Source organism: Scyliorhinus torazame, chromosome 17 (genome assembly GCF_047496885.1).
Source record: "Scyliorhinus torazame isolate Kashiwa2021f chromosome 17, sScyTor2.1, whole genome shotgun sequence".
Taxonomy (NCBI): Eukaryota; Metazoa; Chordata; class Chondrichthyes; order Carcharhiniformes; family Scyliorhinidae; genus Scyliorhinus; species Scyliorhinus torazame.
The window spans coordinates 30987894-31007648 of NC_092723.1; the positions used below are offsets into that span (position 1 = coordinate 30987894).

A 19755-nucleotide genomic window follows, 5' to 3' on the forward strand; every position below is an offset into this window, starting at 1 on the left:
AAATGCCATCATTATGGCATATGGAATACTAGGTTTTATAAATATTTGGTAATATAAATATAAAAGCAAGGACGTTATGGCAAACCTTTATAAAACATGGGTTCGGTGTCAACTGAAGTAGTGTCCCCAATTCTGGAAAACACATGTTAAGAATGGGATGCAAGCTTTAGAGAGGGTGCAGAATAGATTCGAGAGATTGGTTCAAGGGATAAATTATCGAAGAGCTGGGGCTGCTCTCTTGGGAGAAGGGTTGGTTGAGCAGAGGTTTGTTAGAAGTGTTCAAAAAGACAAAGGGTCTAGACAGAAAAGGCAGAGAGGAACCGTTCCCATCGGCAGAAAGTTCAAGAATCTTTTTATGTTGTGAGTGACCAGGGCCTGGAGTACACGGCCAGAGTGTGGTGGGGGCAAGATTTCATTGTGGCTTTCAAAAGGGAATTGGGTCATTAGCTGAAAGGAAAAATAATTGCAGGGCTATAGAGAAAAGGCAGGGAGGTGGCACGAGGTGACTTGTTCCTGTGTACAGCGTTAGATGTGACCTACAGCTAAATGGCCGACAGTATTGCTGCTAGCATTCTATGGCTTTATATGACTTGGTGTGAATATTTTTTGAGTAACACTCCTGTGAAACATTGTGATGTTTCACTATGCTAAAGGCGCCAGATAATGCATGCTGCTGTTTAGATGCACAATAATCGCTGGTGGAAAGAATAAGAAATCGCAGGGCATAAGATCAAACGCTGCATCTATATTGAGGTAAACAATGAAAGAAATTTGCAGAGTTGACTTCTCTAAATCTGAGCGCGAGAGAATAGATATGCAAAAAAATATATATCACATACAATGACAGCCCTTGACCTGCAAGAACCTTATTTCAGCACTTGATTTAAAATCTCACATGCGGCTGGAGACATATTTACTGCACTGTACAATGCGATTGCCATTGATTTGATGTGAGCAAGTTCAGTCATGCTGCTGCCAAGCCTCAGGCGCCACAGCAGTGGCTCAAAGAATTGGAGAAGAAGTTTAAACGTACCACTAAATCAAATTCCAGAAATCTACAGCACAGACCCACTATTCCCCAGGGCTAAAGGCAATTGTCAATAAGAATGCACAAGTCCGAATTCATAAGCAGCTCATCGCAGGGAGAAATCAGAAAGTTCTGAACATCTTCTGACAAGCTCAATCCAGCTGTAGGCACATGTGGAGATTTTCATCCTCTTCCCCCGAGGTGGTTACTTGGCCCATTACCTCTGATGGAATTAAAATCGGGTGGCTTCAATAAAGGGTGGGTGGCCAACTCGACTACTGTGATTACTGTGCAGGTAACACTCTACTCTATGTTACCAAGATACAGACTCCATCCTCGCTTGTGGCCCAGTAACAGCCAAAGTTCTTATGTTTTTTTGTGTAAATTTAGAGTGCCCAATTAATTTTTTCCAATGAAGGGGCAATTTAGCGTGGCCAATTCACCTACCCTGCACATCTTTGGGTTGGGGGCGAAACCCACACAAACACAGGGAGAATGTGCAAACTCCACACGGACGGTGACCCAGAGCCGGGACCGAACCTGGGAACTCGGCCGAAGTTTTGTGTGAACACTTCAGGTGAAATTAAAAAGAACTATAACAAGGGTGGCCATTAAGACGGCAGAACACCATTAAAAATGAACAAGTCTCTACACAATTCAGTACTGTGCTTGACACAATGTCTAGGCCCAGTTGCTGTCTGGTGACAATTTCAAGCTCTGTAACACTATAAAACTCATCACAGGAACACGAGTGTTGACTGCAATAATGACAAGGTCACTCACTTGGAATGCAAGCATTTAAAATTAATAATTCAATCTCAAGTGCTGGCAGATATCAAGAGTAAAGAAGCATCAACTTTGGTTCAGCTGACGTGCTTTATAAATTCCTTTAATGTTAGCACAAAACTCTGCCAGGCTGGACCACTGGTTAATGAACCTGGGAAGGTTCTGATCAAAAGTCAAACCAGAAAAGAAGAAAGTTTGCTTATGAAACTCATTATTTCCTAAATTGCAGATTGAACTTACTGTTCAGCGATTATATACCCATCTAACAGTGGGATACATTGCACTCCTGCCACACGTACACTGTTGGCAATGTCCAGGAAATCCAGGCCCAGATTGACTCCATGAATGGTCACCTGTGTTCCCCCTTCCTGTGGGCCGGACACTGGAGTGACCTGAAAAAGGCAAATAAAGAAATAAATTCAGAGTAATCGATCCAAGTATTATTTACTTATTCTGTCAGCATCAGGCATTTGAATGGGATGCCTGATTGTGTTCAGCTTCAATGTAATTAAAAAAGATACTAAGATAAGCACACAGAAATGCAGGGAAAGAGAAATGCCTACAGATATTTGCTGAGGGTGCATTTACAGACTAGTTCTATTGGAAAGCTTGACTGAAGAATCAAACAGTTCTGACAGTTCTATGATAAATAGCGCGTAGATAACCTATTGTGCTTTAATTTGCCGCAAAGCCAGCATTCTGCTTATCCGCATTGTAGAACTAACAGTTGCCAAGCAACAATAACACACACGTGTACAAAATTACAACAGAGATCAGTGAATTAAAAATGCTGACAGTTCGTCCTCAGGATTACATAGAGCATTTCAGTAATTGGAAAGCTAAAAACAAAATGCTTTTGTTGTGGGGAAGAGGGCGCGGGGGTAGGGGAAAAAAAAGCTTTCTTCCAACATCGAAACAAAAGAACCTTATTAATAGAAGCCTCTGTTTACCTAGATGCTGTAATTAAGCCCAGTTGTATTGGAGAGATATTAGAGAGATATACAAATTAAATTAAGATTGTGTGAGAGCAGGGCAAGTTATCCAAATGGGAATGTGCTTGTTTATCTCTATTGTGCAGGCCACCTGGTTTGCAAAATTTGTTTTGAGACAAGCCAGCGATCATGTTGACTTGTTTTGTGTAACACTGTAATTGTACACAGAAATATTTTGACTAAGCACATGGAGGGAACATAAACTTCCAGTTGCAAATTATCCTTGTGCATTAGTGACTGGTAAAAAGAGAAAGCACCGATGGTTGATTTCTATTGAAAATTACTAAAATCACGTTTTCCCAATGAACAGCCACATCACACAGGACAGTTTACTTGTTCAGTGTCTGGGCCACCAAACTCAACATTCTCCCCCTCCATCACCAGTGCATTAGTGACTGTTGTATGTTATGCTTACACAATGCAGAAGCACTCTTGCCAGCATAATCCAAATTCGGACTGCAAATAAAAATGCATGGTGCAATATTATATACATATTTGAAGAGTTTAAAAAAAATTCTCTTCACGGGATGTGGACATTGCTGGCTAAGCCAGCATTCGTTGCTCATCCTTTACTGCTGGAGAAGTTGGTGGTGAGAAGCCTTCTTGATCCACGGCAGTCCATCTGGTGCGGGTATATCCACAGTGATGTCGGGAATGGAGCTTCAGGATTTTAACCCAGCGACAATTAACGAGCAGTGATAAGAGTTCCAAGTCAGGGTGGCGTATGGCTTGGAGGGGAACTTGAAGGTGGTGGTGTTCCCATGCGTTTGCAGCTCTTGTCCTTCTTGATGGTAGAGGTTGCGGGTTGGAATGTGGCATCAAAGGACGCTAGGGAGTTCCTGCAATACATCTTCTAGACGGTGCAACTGCTACCACTGTGCAACACTGGTGGAGGGAGTGAATGCTGAAGGTGGTGAATGGGGTACCAGTCAAATGGGTTGATTTGTGCTGGATGGTATTAAGGTTCTTGAGTGTTACTGGAGCTGCACTCATCCAGGCAAATGGAGAGTATTCCAGCACATTCCTGACTTGTGTGATGGACAGGCCTTTGGGAGTCGGAAGATAAATTCTAGTCTCAGAATTGCTGGCCTCTGACCTGCTCTGGTAGCCACAGTGTTTATACGGTTGGTCCAGTTCAGTTTCTGGTCAATGGCAACCCCCAGGATGTTGATAGTAGGGGATTAAACAATGCTAATGTCATTGAATGTCAAGGGAAGATGTTTAGATTCTCTCTTGTTTGAGATAATCATTGCCTGTGTCATGTGAGAGTACCTTTAAGAAATGGGTGTTTATCAAATAGCTGTAGCGGGTGTACCTTTAAGAAATGGGTGTTTATCAAATAGCTGCAGTGATTTCAGAGTGTAGGTGGAGCTGGGTTTTGGTTGGTGGCTTTTTACTTTCGCTTTGAGTAAAAAGCTGGCGTGTGTCTGTTTTAGTTTCGTTTTCAGAGTTGGAGCTGCATCCAGCCAAACAAGGTGTAATTTTGATCTCTCTCTTCATGAAACAGAATGTCTCCAGATCACTTGCTAATTTAAAAGCGATAACTGCTCTCAGTAGAGAATTTAAACCTGCTATCTTTGACAAAGAGGGTATTTGTCTTATGGATGTTAACTGGATTCATAGAATAAACATTGTTTTGTTTTAAAAGTACTTTAGATCTCTGTTGCATCACACATGTAGAGTGGGCCCTTGTGCTCCCCATAACCAGAATCTATTAAAAGCTGTGGGTCAGGTGAACTCCATGATACACTTTGGTGTCCTCGAAACCCTGGCCCATACCTGACATTTGCAAGGCACAAATGTCATTTGCCACTCATAATAATAATCTTTATAATCTTCATTAGTGTCACAAGTAGGCTTACATTAGCATTGCAATGAAGTTACGCTGCAGAAGCCTGAAATTTGAGTTACATTTAAGGTAAAGCTTCATCAAAATGACAGAGGAATTTCATAACATTGCACAGTGCAATGTCAATGCATGTGAACTTTTTACATCCATCTAAACTTGTTTTAACAAAGAGTTCCCTCCTTTGGAGCAGCTTGTTGATGCCATATTATTTTTCTGCATTTAACTTTACTTAATTCAACCTATAACACACTGAAACCTTCCCGTTTGAATTGCATACTTTAGATTTATTATACTTACAGGCATGCTGTGCGCAAATCAACATGTAGCGCAATTGTCTAGTATTAAATTCTGGGTTACAATCTGATTAGCAGTGCATTATCTGGTTTCTTATTAGTGTGCTTCAAATTTGCAAAAATTAGATGGATCCTTTTATTGGTAAACTGTCCTCTGCAAAATCAGTCTGTATCTTGAAAATAGAACAGCACATTTAGCTGTGCGCTGAAAGGAGAAAGGCCAAAAGATCTGGGATTAGAAAACACTGAAATGTATGAAAATCATGCTCTGGGGAATGGAACAAATGACACTTTCCATGTGCACTGCTACAAACTGGAATTCACTGCAATTCAACAGCCCACGGGTCACAACACTGGGGAGGTGACTGCATTGGCAAGTAAGGTGCTGAAATTTACTCAAGTTCTTTCTTAATTAGGATCATGCCTGACCTCTCCTTGAATTATAATAATTTCCAGTAAACCACTATTTTCAGCCTCGTCCAAATCCGTGGTATATCAGAAATGGAGCGATCTAATGCCAGTGCCGTTTGGGACTCGGTGTGCGACTGGTAAAACTCCTGAGAGGCGTCTCGCGAGATTTAATGGCTCGTCACAAACTGTCGGATCTAATAAGATCTTGCCTGTTCTACCTATAGTGGGCCTAAATTTGCACATTCAAGTGATCAGTTCTACCCAGCGCTCAGGATTGAATCCCCTCGCCTTGGAGACCCAGGCTGGACGTCTTTTAGCACTGGTCTCCACAAACGTGGACCAGGTGGAATGGTACTTGGGGGGGGGGGGGGATTGGTTCATTCAGGCAGTCTCGGGGGCAGCACGGTGGCGCAGTGGGCAGCACTTCTGCCTCACGACGCTGAGGTCCCAGGTTCAGTCCCGGCTCTGGGTCACTGTCCGTGTGGAGTTTGCACATTCTCCCAGTGTTTGCATGGGTTTCGCCCCCACAACCCAAAGATGTGCGGGGTAGGTGGATTGGCCACACTAAATTACCCCTTAATTGGAAAAGAAATTGGGTACTCTAAATTTATTTTTTTTAAATTCAGGCAGTCCTCTCTTCCAATTCATCGTCTAGTCTTATCTGTTTAAATGCTGATGTGGCCTTCTCACTTTGAATTGCTCTGCCTGACAAGTGCAGAGCAGATCAGGCAGATCATTGACGATTCTAGCCAAAAATACTTCCCTTTTCCTTACACCCGTTCCCTCAATGTTCTGATTGTAAAACTGCTGATTTTCGAGGTGTCAGAGCCTTCCTGGAAAGCTCACAGCACTACAAAAGCATGAAATCCCCAGAGATCCCCAGAAACAGGGGCTGGGTTCAATTCCCGTTCCAGCCTCCCCGAACAGGTGCCGGAATGTGGCGACTAGGTGCTTTTCACAGTAACTTCATTAAAGCCTACTTGTGACAATACGCAATTATTATTATCCTTTGAAATGGTAAGCGTTTGTTCAATTTCAGTTAGTACCTTTACCTACCTTTTGATTGACTGCTTAATGGTTTCAACACAATTGCCAGCAGGTTTGTTTATTTATCTTTCCCATCACATTTGAATGTTTCTGAAGTAACACCATTGATTCTAAGGTATGTTTATAAGTATTCTTGCTATGATTGACAGCGCCTAACCACTACAAAAACACTAAAAGCTTTCTGTGGTTACAAAAGAGGAAGCAAAACCAGTAAGCTGCTCTGAAGTGGTCAGGAGCTGTCATTCATTAGAACGGTGTTTATTTATTTTTATAAATTTAGAGTACCCACTTCATTTTTTCCAATTAAGGGGCAATTTAGCATGGCCAATCCACCTAGCCAGCACATCTTTGGGTTGTGGGGACAAAATCCATGCAAACATGCAGAGAATGTGAAAACTCCACACAGACAGTGACCCAGAGCCGGGATCGAACCTGGGACCTCGGCGCCGTGAGGCAGCAATGATAACCACTCTGCCACCGTGCTGTCCTCAGAAGAGTGTTTATAAACACTGTGGCTCAGATTGATGGGGGGGGGGGCAGCGTCGCAGTGGTTAGCACTGCTGTCTCACAGCACCGAGGACCCGGGTTCGATCCTGGCCCCAAGTCACTGTCCGTGTGGAGTCTGCACATTCTCCCAGTGTCTGCATGGGTCTCATGCCCACAACCCAAAAATATACAGGATAGGCAGATTGACCATACTAAATTGCCCTAATTTGGAAAAAAAAAGAATTGGGTACTCTAAATTAAAATTAAAATAAAGAAAAGATTGATGGAGGGTATTTGGGATGCTTTCAAGCATAAAGGGAAAGTTAAATAAACAAATCCCCTCGCAGCTGTGTCTGAACTAAACTGTCAATCACAGTGAAAGGTACTGCTCTGCGAAAATGAATGAATGCCTAGCATTTCAACAGAGCACAGGGGACATGAATCCTTTTAAAGTATTGAAGGCTTTCTAGGAAGGCTCTGACACTTCAAAAAGCTGCAATCTCAAGGACATAGGGCTCAGGGAGCAGATGTTAGGAAAGGGAAAGTGTTCATGTATTGTTTCTTCACTGGACTGCCTGGAAGGCTCATCAACTGTCAGGCAGAGCTGTTCAGGGGAAGGAGGCCACTTCAGAGTTTCAAAAGTCTGACCAGGGTGATGCTCTTGAGCAGAGGGCTGCCTGAGATCACCATGCCAAGGGTGATCTTCAGGTTTCCAGACACAGGACCCCCCCATCCCGGGAGAGGGTCCTGGAGTCAAGCCTCACCCCATAGCCCACATATACCCAATTCCCAGGGTCCTTGGGCTTCTACCCCATTAATTGCATGCAGATGTATGTGAATCAACACTCTGCATGTTCATGTCTGCCGCGAGGCAGGTAGCCCGCAATGGGCAGCGGTGTGGGAGCGAAGACTGGGACCAGGTGTACCACCCGACGCAATCCCATTTTTCTTTTGTTTAAAAAATATTTTATTGAAAATTTTTGGTCAACCATCACAGTATATTGTGTATCCTTTACACAATAATATAACAGTATAAATAACAATGACCTGTTTTATAAACAAAGAATAAATAATATATAACAAAAACGAAAACGAAAACTAAATGGCAACTGCCTTGTCTCAGATAAACACTCTCCAAAAATATGATTTAACAGTCCAATATACTTCTGGCTCTCCCCCCCCCCCCCCCCCGGGCTGCTGCTGCTGCCTTCTTCTCTTCCATTCCCTCTATCTTTCTGTGAGGTATTCGACGAACGGTTGCCACCGCCTGGTGGAACCCATGAGCCGAACCCCTTAGGACGAACTTAATCCGTTCCAGCTTTATAAACCCTGCCATGTCATTTATCCAGGTCTCCACCCCCGGGGGCTTGGCTTCCTTCCACATCAACAGTATCCTGCGCCGGGCTACTAGGGACGCAAAGGCCAAAACATCGGCCTCTCTCGCCTCCTGCACTCCCGGCTCTTGTGCAACCCCAAATATAGCCAACCCCCAGCTTGGTTCGACCTGGACCCCCACTACTTTCGAAAGCACCTTTGTCACCCCCACCCAGAACCCCTGTAGTGCCGGACATGACCAGAACATGTGGGTGTGATTCGCTGGGTTTCTCGAGCATCTCGCACACCTATCCTCTACCCCAAAAAATGTACTGAGCTGTGCTCCAGTCATATGCGCCCTGTGTAACACCTTAAATTGAATCAGGCTTAGCCTGGCACACGAGGACGATGAGTTTACCCTACTTAGGGCATCCGCCCACAGCCCCTCCTCAATCTCCTCCACCAGCTCTTCTTCCCATTCCCCTTTTAGCTCATCTACCATAATCTCCCCCTCGTCCCTCATTTTCCTATATATATCTGACACCTTACCGTCCCCCACCCATGTCTTTGAGATCACTCTGTCCTGCACCTCATGCGTCGGGAGCTGAGGGAATTCCCTCACCTGTTGCCTCGCAAAAGCCCTCAGTTACATATACCAGAATGCATTCCCTTGGGGCAACCCATATTTCTCGGTCAGCGCTCCCAGACTTGCGAACTTCCCATCCACAAACAGATCTTTCAGTTGCGTTACTCCTGCTCTTTGCAATATTCCAAATCCCCCATCCATTCTCCCCGGGGCAAACCTATGGTTATTTCTTATCGGGGACCCCACCAAGGCTCCAGTCTTTCCCCTATGCCGTCTCCACTGTCCCCAAATTTTCAAAGTCGCCACCACCACCGGGCTTGTGGTGTATTTCTTCGGTGAGAACGGCAATGGGGCCGTCACCATAGCTTGTAGGCTAGTCCCCCTACAGGACGCCCTCTCCAATCTCTTCCACGCTGCTCCCTCCTCTTCTCCCATCCACTTACTCACCATTGAGATATTGGCGACCCAGTAGTACTCACTTAGGCTCGGTAGTGCCAGCCCCCCCCTATCCCTACTACGCTGTAAGAATCCCTTCCTCACTCTCGGGGTCTTCCCGGCCCACACAAAACTCATGATACTCTTTTCGATCCTTTTGAAAAAAGCCTTCGTGATCACCACCGGGAGGCACTGAAACACAAAGAGGAATCTCGGGAGGACTACCATTTTAACCGCCTGCACCCTCCCTGCCAGTGACAGGGATACCATGTCACATCTCTTGAAGTCCTCCTCCATTTGTTCCACCAATCGCGTTAAATTTAACCTATGCAATGTACCCCAATTCTTGGCTATCTGGATCCCCAAGTAACAAAAGTCCCTTGTTACCTTCCTCAGCGGAAAGTCCTCTATTTCTCTGCTCTGCTCCCCTGGATGCACCACAAACAACTCACTTTTCCCCATGTTCAGTTTATATCCTGAGAATTCTCCAAACTCCCGAAGTGTCCGCATTATCTCTGGCATCACCTCCGCCGGGTCCGCTACATATAACAACAAATCGTCCGCATACAGAGATACCCGGTGTTCTTCTCCTCCTCTAAGTACTCCCCTCCACTTCTTGGAACCCCTCAATGCTATTGCCAGGGGCTCAATCGCCAGTGCAAGCAATAATGGGGACAGAGGGCATCCCTGCCTTGTCCCTCTATGGAGCCGAAAGTATGCAGATCCCCGTCCATTCGTGACCACACTCGCCACTGGGGCCCTATACAACAGCTGCACCCATCCAACATACTCATCTCCAAAACCAAATCTCCTCAGCACCTCCCACAGATAATCCCACTCCACTCTATCAAATGCTTTCTCGGCATCCATCGCCACCACTATCTCCGCTTCCCCCTCTGGTGGGGGGCATCATCATTACTCCTAGCAGCCTCCGTATATTCGTATTCAGCTGTCTCCCCTTCACAAACCCAGTTTGGTCCTCATGGACCACCCTCGGGACACAATCCTCTATCCTCATTGCCATTACCTTGGCCAGAATCTTAGCGTCTACATTTAGGAGGGAAATAGGTCCTTTTCCTTCTTTAGGAGAAGCGATATCGTTGCCTCAGACATAGTCGGGGGCAGCTATCCCCTTTCCTTTGCCTCATTAAAGGTCCTCATCAGTAGCGGGGCGAGCAAGTCCACATATTTCCTGTAAAATTCAACTGGGAATCCATCCGGTCCCGGAGCCTTCCCCGCCTGCATGCTCCTAATTCCTTTCACTACTTCCTCTATTTCAATCTGTGCTCCCAGTCCCACCCTTTCCTGCTCCTCCACCTTGGGAAATTCCAGCCGGTCCAGAAAGCCCATCATTCTCTCCCTCCCATCCGGGGGTTGAGCTTCGTATAATTTTTTATAAAATGCCTTGAACACTCCATTCACTCTCTCCGCTCCATCTCTCCTTCCTCATCCCTCACTCCCCCTATTTCCCTCGCTGCACCCCTTTTCCTCAATTGGTGGGCCAGCAACCTGCTCGCCTTCTCCCCATATTCGTACTGTACACCCTGTGCCTTCCTCCACTGTGCCTCTGCAGTACCCGTTGTCAGCAAGTCAAATTCTACGTGTAGCCTTTGCCTTTCCCTGTACAGTCCCTCCTCCGGTGCCTCCGCATATTGCCTGTCCACCCTCAGAAGTTCTTGCAGCAACCGCTCCTGTTCTCTACTCTCCTGCTTTCCTTTATGTGCCCTTATTGATATCAGCTCCCCTCTAACCACTGCCTTCAGCGCCTCCCAGACCACTCCCACCTGGACCTCCCCATTATCATTGAGTTCCAAGTACTTTTCAATGCACCCCCTCACCCTTAGACACCCCCCCTCATCTGCCATTAGTCCCATGTCCATTCTCCAGGGTGGGCGCCCTTCTGTTTCCTCCCCTATCTCCAAGTCCACCCAATGTGGAGCGTGATCCGAAATGGCTATAGCCGTATACTCCGTTCCCCTCACCTTCGGGATCAATGCCCTTCCCAAAACAAAAAAGTCTATTCGCGAATAGACTTTGTGGACATAGGAGAAAAACGAAAACTCCTTACTCCTGGGTCTGCTAAATCTCCATGGGTCTACTCCTCCCATCTGCTCCATAAAATCTTTTAGCACCTTGGCTGCTGCCGGCCTCCTTCCAGTCCTGGACCTCGACCTGTCCAGCCCTGGTTCCAACACTGTATTGAAATCTCCCCCCATTACCAACTTTCCCACCTCTAGGTCCGGGATGCGTCCTAGCATACGCCTCATAAAATTGGCATCATCCCAGTTCGGGGCATATACGTTTACCAAAACCACCGTCTCCCCCTGTAGTTTGCCACTCACCATCACGTATCTGCCCCCGCTATCCGCCACTAAAGTCTTTGCCTCAAACATTACCCGCTTCCCCACTAATATAGCCACCCCCCTGTTTTTCGCATCTAGCCCTGAATGGAACACCTGCCCCACCCAACCTTTGCGTAGTCTCACCTGGTCTATCAGTTTCAAGTGCGTTTCCTGTAACATAACCACGTCTGCCTTAAGTTTCTTAAGGTGTGCGAGTACCCGTGCCCTCTTTATCGGCCCATTCAGCCCTCTCACGTTCCACGTGATCAACCGGGTTGGGGGGCTTTTTACCCCCCCCCTTGTCGATTAGCCATCCCCTTTTTCCAGCCCCTCACCCGGTTCCCACGCAGCTGTGTCCCCCCCAGGCGGTGCCCCCCCCGCCCATCCCACCCCATGCCAGCTCCCCCCTCTCCCCAGCAGCAGCAGCCCAATAATTCCCCCCTCCCACCCCCCCCGCTAGATCCCCCACTAGCGTAGTTACACCCCCCATGTTGCTCCCAGAAGTCAGCAAACTCTGGCCGACCTCGGCTTCCCCCCCCGTGACCTCGGCTCGCACCGTGCAACGCCCCCTCCTTCCTGCTTCCCTATTCCCGCCATGATTATCATAGCGCGGGAACTGAGCCCGCTCTTCCCCCTTGGCCCCGCCCCCAATGGCCAACGCCCCATCTCCTCCACCTCCTTTCCTCCCCCCACCACCTCCTGTGGAAGAGAGAAAAGTTACCACATTGCAGGATTAATAACATAAAACTCCTCTTTCCCCCCTTTTTTACCCACCTCTTCGCCCCCCACACTCGCCCCACCACTTTGTTTCAAATGTTCTTTTGTTAATAACCCGCTCATTTCAATTTTTCTTCCACGATAAAAGTCCACGCCTCATCCGCCGTCTCAAAGTAGTGGTGCCTCCCTTTATATGTGACCCACAGTCTTGCCGGTTGCAGCATTCCAAATTTTATCTTCTTTTTGTGAAGCACCGCCTTGGCCCGATTAAAGCTCGCCCTCCTTCTCGCCACCTCCGCACTCCAGTCTTGGTATACGCGGATCACCGCATTCTCCCACTTACTGCTCCGAGTTTTCTTTGCCCATCTAAGGACCATCTCTCTATCCTTAAAACGGAGGAATCTCACCACTATGGCTCTAGGAATTTCTCCTGCTCTCGGTCCTCGCGCCATCACTCGGTATGCTCCCTCCACCTCCAGCGGACCCGCCGGGGCCTCCGCTCCCATTAACGAGTGCAGCATCGTGCTCACATATGCCCCAAAGTCCGCTCCCTCCGCACCTTCAGGAAGACCAAGAATCCTTAGGTTGTTCTCCAGCGCCTCCAGCCTTTCCACACATCGTTTATGGTGTGCCTCGTGCAACTCCGTCTTCACCACCAGGCCCTGTATGTCGTCCTCATTCTCGGCAGCCTTTGCCTTCACGACCCGAAGCTCCCGCTCCTGGGTCTTTTGCTCCTCCTTTAGCCCTTCGATCGCCTGTAATATCGGGGCCAACAGCTCCTTCTTCATTTCCTTTTTGAGTTCTTCCACGCAGCGTTTCAAAAACTCGTGTTGTTCAGGGCCCCATGTTAAACTGCCACCTTCCGACGCCATCTTGGTTTTTGCTTGCCTTCCTTGCCGCTGCTCTAAAGGATCCACCGCAATCCGGCCACCTTCCTCTCCTTTTTTCATCCGTATCCAGGGGGGATTCCCTTCTGGTTCACCGCACAGTACTTTTAGCCGTTAAAATTGCCGTTGGGGCTCTTATTAAGAGCCCAAAAGTCCGTTCCACCGGGAGCTGCCAAAACGTGCGACTCAGCTGGTCATCACCGCACCCGGAAGTCCGCAATCCCATTTTTCATCCGACACACTACTATCCGCCAGAGATAGTGGCAGAGAATGGATAATTCTGCCCTTGATGTATAAAACATGCAACAATACAGACAGGAGTCCAGTTCATTAGCAAGTATGAAGGTTGTGTGCTTCATCCAAAGAATGGTACTTGCACAAGGCAGGCTTAGAATAACAGATTTTACTCATTTCTTTCTAATGAAAAAGAAGGCAAGGGGCAATGGATTCACATTTAACACTGTATTTTACTATTCCGGTTTTTAAAAAATTCCTTTCCCTATAACATTACTGCTATCATTCAAACAATGACAATTTTTCCAAGCCAATTATTAAAATAGCTCGTCATGGCAACATCACCAGGAGCAACATATCCACTTCTGAGCAGCTCCATCAAATGTTTTAAAATGTGGACACATTCACACAATCATGGAGATGAATTGCTTTGTGGATGTCAAGTACCCATGTTGGGAAAAGCTTGAACAATTTTTCTTCCTCATGCCAAGGAAGCCCGTATTCTGGTTTAAAAGAAGTAATAAAGACAACATTTTTCTCAATGTGCTGCACCCATGAGGACTCATGGCAGGGTTGTGATAATAAGTGCTTTTCTTTGCTTAAAAGAATAAGAACAAAGAACAAAGAAATGTACAGCACAGGAACAGGCCCTTCGGCCCTCCAAGCCCGTGCCGACCATGCTGCCCGACTAAACTACAATCTTCTACACTTCCTGGGTCCGTATCCCTCTATTCCCATCCTATTCATGTATTTGTCAAGATGCCCCTTAAATGTCACTATCGTCCCTGCTTCCACCACCTCCTCCGGTAGCGAGTTCCAGGCACCCACTACCCTCTGCGTAAAAAACTTGCCTCGTACATCTACTCTAAACCTTGCCCCTCTCACCTTAAACCTATGCCCCCTAGTAATTGACCCCTCTACCCTGGGGAAAAGCCTCTGACTATCCACTCTGACTATGCCCCTCATAATTTTGTATACCTCTATCAGGTCTCCCCTCAACCTCCTTCGTTCCAGTGAGAACAAACCGAGTTTATTCAACCGCTCCTCATAGCTAATGCCCTCCATACCAGGCAACATTCTGGTAAATCTCTTCTGCACCCTCTCTAAAGCCTCCACGTCCTTCTGGTAGTGTGGCGACCAGAATTGAACACTATACTCCAAGTGTGGCCTAACTAAGGTTCTATACAGCTGCAACATGACTTGCCAATTCTTATACTCAATGCCCCGGCCAATGAAGGCAAGCATGCCATAGTGTGGAATCTTCACATAATGATGCCAAGGAAAAGCGATATGAAAATTCTCATGGTGTAGATAAAGTGGACGCTGATTATTACTTTCAAGTCAAAGCTGGGTCAGCGGAAATGCCCTGCCTGATTCTTCCCGGAAGAAATGGTCAGGATGGTGTACTAACCACAAAGATAAGTAAAATATTGTGGATGCTGGAAACTGAAACAAGAACAGAGGATCCTGGAAAAACCTCAGCAGGTCTGGCAGCATCTATTAGGAGAGAAACAGAGTTAACGTTTAGAGTCCTTAGACTCTTTGGTAGAACTGACGGGAGGGAGAATGTGTTGGAACTGTAGAAACTGCAACAAAAAGTGGCAACTTTAAGACCAAAGATACATAGCCTGGTGTGAGAGGTGGAGGGGGATTTACATTGAAGCAATACATGTGTGGGATACTTTAAAAAAAAAGGGCGGGGGGGAGAAAGAGTTTTAAGATGGAGGAGAAGGTCAAAATTTGAAGGTGCCAAACTCAACATCGAGTCTTGAGGCCTGCAATGTGCCCAACAGGAACTCACTGACCAGCATGGTCAAGGTGAGGAAATCTGTCTGTTGGCAAATCATAGTTACAAACTGTAAATTACTGACCTGCAGTTAGGCAATCCACTATATAGCAGAGAAATGTCTAGGTTAATTCTGACTTCATAGTTGCAGCAATTAGAATATTAACATTTTGTTTGGGCCGAGGGTGTTTTTTTTTGGGGGGGGGGGGGGGGTGGAGGAATGGGAAAAACAGAAGAAAGGCAAAATCTCAATTTAGCTTAAAATGTTAACTCGGGGAGCAAACTTTTAAAACCATATGAATTCATTAAAATGAATAATACTGCTGTTCAAATTCACAAAATTAAAGGTACAGGAGATATATTTTAATGGTTTCCCTTTTTCTGGGTAATACTTGAAGATGCCCCTCCCCTCTCCCCACCCTCCAAACCAGCTGAGTGAAAATTTAAGGAAGATAAAGGAGAGGATGAAGTTTCAGTCAAACTTGACATGTATCTTCTACTTAGTAACTGTGGGTAGTATATCATTCTGACAGATGACTTTAATGAGCTACAATTCTCAGTCAAATAAGCCAGAAGAATCTCCACAGGTTCATTTGTGCTTTTTATAGTATAACCCTCGGATGACATCGCTAATGGTTTAACGACACCAACGCTGAATTTATTCAGAGCTCTTTGAGCAATGTGCAAATTGCGACTGAACTCAGCAGGACTGTCAGCAGCCCATCATACCACACACTGCCTCTCTCAGCTGTCAGCAAGCTCTCACCATATTTGTTATTGCTGAAGAAACAACAAAACAGTTAGTCAGCACATACAGTTATTCATTATTGAACAAATACCTATCAGTCATGTAAACCAATAGTTGCAAAAATACCAAAGCCTTTCTTCCCATATCCACTGCTCTCACTTATCTCTTTGTAGCTAACATTTTCCTAGCTAAGATATGCCCATTTGTCCTGCCACCTGAAGTGGCACCTTGGTCAATGAAGTAAGGGGGCGACCTTGGCAAACACTTCCCCCTGACGAGGTGGCATGTGGTGTGAGCTACTGTGTAAATTTGACGAAACCTCCCAACTTTGTTTCTCCCATTGCGGAGGCAGATGTCTTAGCCTTTGCCTCGATGATTGCCCAAAGGCGGATTCTGTTGGGGTGGAGTTCAGCTTCTCCGCCCTGTGGGGGGGGGGGGGGGGGGGTGCCTGCTGGAGTTCCTAACAATTGAGAAAGTAAAGTTCAAGTTGAGGGGGATGGATGGAAGGGTTCTACAACTCATGGGCTTTGTTCATCATGCATTTTCACGAATTGGATGACATCAAACATTGGGGGGGGGAGTTGGAATGTATAAACAAATGGTGATTCTTTTTCATTGATGTTCTGTGTTCAAAATGTTGGGAGCTGTTGGGGGGGGGGGGGGTTGTTGAGGGGATTGTTGGCTACGGGATTGCCATTGTATTATTGTTAATTATTTGTTGTTGGAAGCATGATGAAAATGTGAAAAAGGAGAATAAAAATATTGATTACAAAAAAAGCTTTGTTTCTCCCGCAAACAAACCAGTGGCTTCCATTCAGAATCCAGCGGTTTGATGCAGCTTAAAACTGCAACAGAACGAGATATCAAAGCTGCCTCATGCCATTCCATGGCAAATAGCACTGAAACTCAAGTGCCACTTTGCTGACATTTCTGCATCTGAAAAGGGGACAGCCGAAGCACAGAGTAAAACCTCACACTTTTGCCAGTATCCTGAAGTTGAGGTTTCTAATATTTTCCCTTTCTGCCTCCAGCATAACCAACCAAGCTTTTAGTACCAACGTACTTTTCCTGTGTTGAGTTTTATTTCCTGAAAACTAACCGCCCCTCCCCCTACAGCTGTTAATAAATGGTTTCTACTTGGCAATTTTTCATGAAAGAGTTTAGTAACGGGCCTCGATCAAACCATGGAGGAAAAAGCAACTTAAATGTCAACTCAATACCACATATTCTTGCTGAATAAATACGATGGAAATTCATTTTTTTTTTTAATGGCACTCTAGATTTTATTCTTTTTTTTAAAAAAAATATGTTTTATTGAAATTTTTTTCCCAAACAACATTTTTTCCCCTCTTACAAAGCAAACGCACCAATAACAATACAGAAATTTTTAACAATACACAAGTAACAAAAACCCATTATCTTTGACCTAAACTAAACTAAACCCCCCTCCCCCCTGGGTTGCTGCTGCTGGTCATCTGTCTTCCCTCTAACGTTCCCCTAGGTAGTCGAGAAATGGCTGCCACCGCTTGGTGAACCCTTGAGCCGATCCTCTCAAGGCAAACTTTATCTGCTCCAGTTTAATGAACCCCGCCATATCATTTACCCAGGCCTCCAGTCCGGGGGGTTTCGCCTCCTTCCACATGAGTAGGATCCTGCGCCGGGCTACTAGGGACGCAAAGGCCACAACGTCGGCCTCTTTCGCCTCCTGCACTCCCGGCTCTTCCGCAACTCCAAATAGAGCTAATCCCCAGCCTGGTTTGACCCGGGCCTTCACCACCCGTGAAATCACTCCCGTCACTCCCTTCCAATACCCTTCCAGTGCCGGGCACGCCCAAAACATATGTGCGTGGTTTGCCGGGCTCCCGCCACACCTCCCACATTTGTCCTCCACGCCAAAGAACCTGCTCAATCTTGCTCCCGTTATGTGTGCTCTATGTAGCACCTTAAATTGAATCAGGCTAAGCCTGGCGCATGACAAAGAGGAATTTACCCTGCTTAGGGCATCAGCCCACATACCCTCCTCTATCTCCTCCCCTAGTTCTTCTTCCCACTTTCCTTTTAGTTCGCCCACCGACTCCTCCCCCTCTTCCCTCATCTCTCGGTAAATCTCTGACACCTTGCCCTCTCCGACCCACACCCCTGAAAGCACCCTTTCCTGTATCCCCTGTGTCGGGAGCAACGGAAATTCCCTCATCTGTTGTCTAGTAAACGCCCTCACCTGCATATATCTCAAGAAATTTCCCCGGGGCAACTTATACTTTTCCTCCAATGCTCCCAAGCTCGCAAAAGTCCCATCTATAAATAAATCTCCCACCTTCCTAATTCCCAACTGGTACCAGCTCTGAAATCCTCCATCCATTCTTCCTGGGGCGAACCTATGGTTGTTCCTGATTGGGGACCCCACCAGGGCTCCCCGCACCCCTCTCTGTCGCCTCCACTGTCCCCAGATATTCAATGTTGCCGCCACCACCGGGTTCGTGGTAAACTTTTTAGGTGAGATTGGTAGCGGCGCCGTCACCAGCGCCTCTAAACTCGTCCCTTTACAGGATTTTCTCTCCAGTCTTTTCCACGCCGCTCCCTCACCCTCCATCATCCATTTACGTATCATTGCCACATTGGCGGCCCATAGTAATCGCCCAAGTTCGGTTGTGCCAATCCTCCTCTGTCCCTACTACACTGAAGGAACCCCCTCCTTACTCTCGGAACTTTCCCTGCCCACACGAAGCTCGTGATGCTCCTGTCTATTTTATTAAAAAAGGTCTTGGTGATTAGTATAGGGAGACATTGAAATACAAATAAGAACCTCGGGAGGATCATCATCTTAATTGCTTGCACCCTGCCCGCCAGCGATAGAGGCTGCATGTCCCACCTCTTGAAGTCCTCCTCCATTTGTTCTACCAACCGTGTCAGATTAAGTCTGTGCAAGGTTCCCCAGCTCCTAGCGATCTGAATCCCCAGGTATCGGAAGTTTCTTTCCAATTTCCTTAGACACAAGCCTTCTATCTCTCTACTCTGGTCCCCTGGATGTATCACAAATAATTCACTCTTCCCCATGTTTAGCCTATACCCAGAGAAATCCCCGAACCCCCTCAAAATTCGCATAACCTCTATCATCCCCCCCGCTGGGTCCGACACGTATAACAATAGGTCATCCGCGTATAACGAGACTCGGTGTTCTTCTCCCCCTCTAATCACCCCTCTCCATTTCCTGGAGTCTCTCAACGCCATGGCCAGAGGTTCAATTGCCAACGCGAACAACAATGGAGACAGCGGGCATCCCTGTCTTGTTCCCCTATATAGTCGGAAATACTCCGATCTATGTCGACCTGTAACTACGCTTGCCGTTGGAGCCCCATAAAGAAGTCTAACCCAGCTAATAAACCCGTTCCCAAACCCAAACCTCCTTAACACTTCCCATAAATACTCCCACTCCACCCTATCAAATGCCTTCTCTGCGTCCATTACCGCCACTATCTCTGCCTCCCCCTCCACTGGGGGCATCATTATCACCCCTAATAGTCGTCGCACGTTAACATTCAGTTGTCTCCCTTTTACGAACCCTGTCTGGTCTTTGTGCACCACCCCCGGGACACAGTCCTCTATCCTCGATGCCAGTACCTTTGCCAACAATTTGGCGTCCACGTTCAATAATGAAATGGGTCTATAGGACCCGCACTGCAACAGATCTTTATCCCTCTTCAAAATTAACGATATCGTCGCCTCCGACATCGTCGGGGGTAGAGTCCCCCCTTCCCTGGCCTCATTGAACGTCCTCACCATCAACGGGGCCAACAAGTCCACATATTTTCTGTAAT

General features: G+C 46.6%; 1 protein-coding gene across 3 annotated transcripts in view; it reads right to left on the reverse strand.

Annotated features, from left to right (window-relative positions):
- The window catches only part of LOC140393814 (plexin-A2-like), a 582987-nt gene that overhangs the window by 148073 nt on the left and 415159 nt on the right, over positions 1-19755 (reverse strand). For all 3 annotated transcript variants that reach the window (XM_072480284.1, XM_072480285.1, XM_072480282.1), the window contains one exon: positions 2054-2205. In XM_072480284.1, the coding sequence (XP_072336385.1) occupies positions 2054-2205 (152 nt within the window). The remainder of the gene's footprint in view (positions 1-2053; positions 2206-19755) is intronic.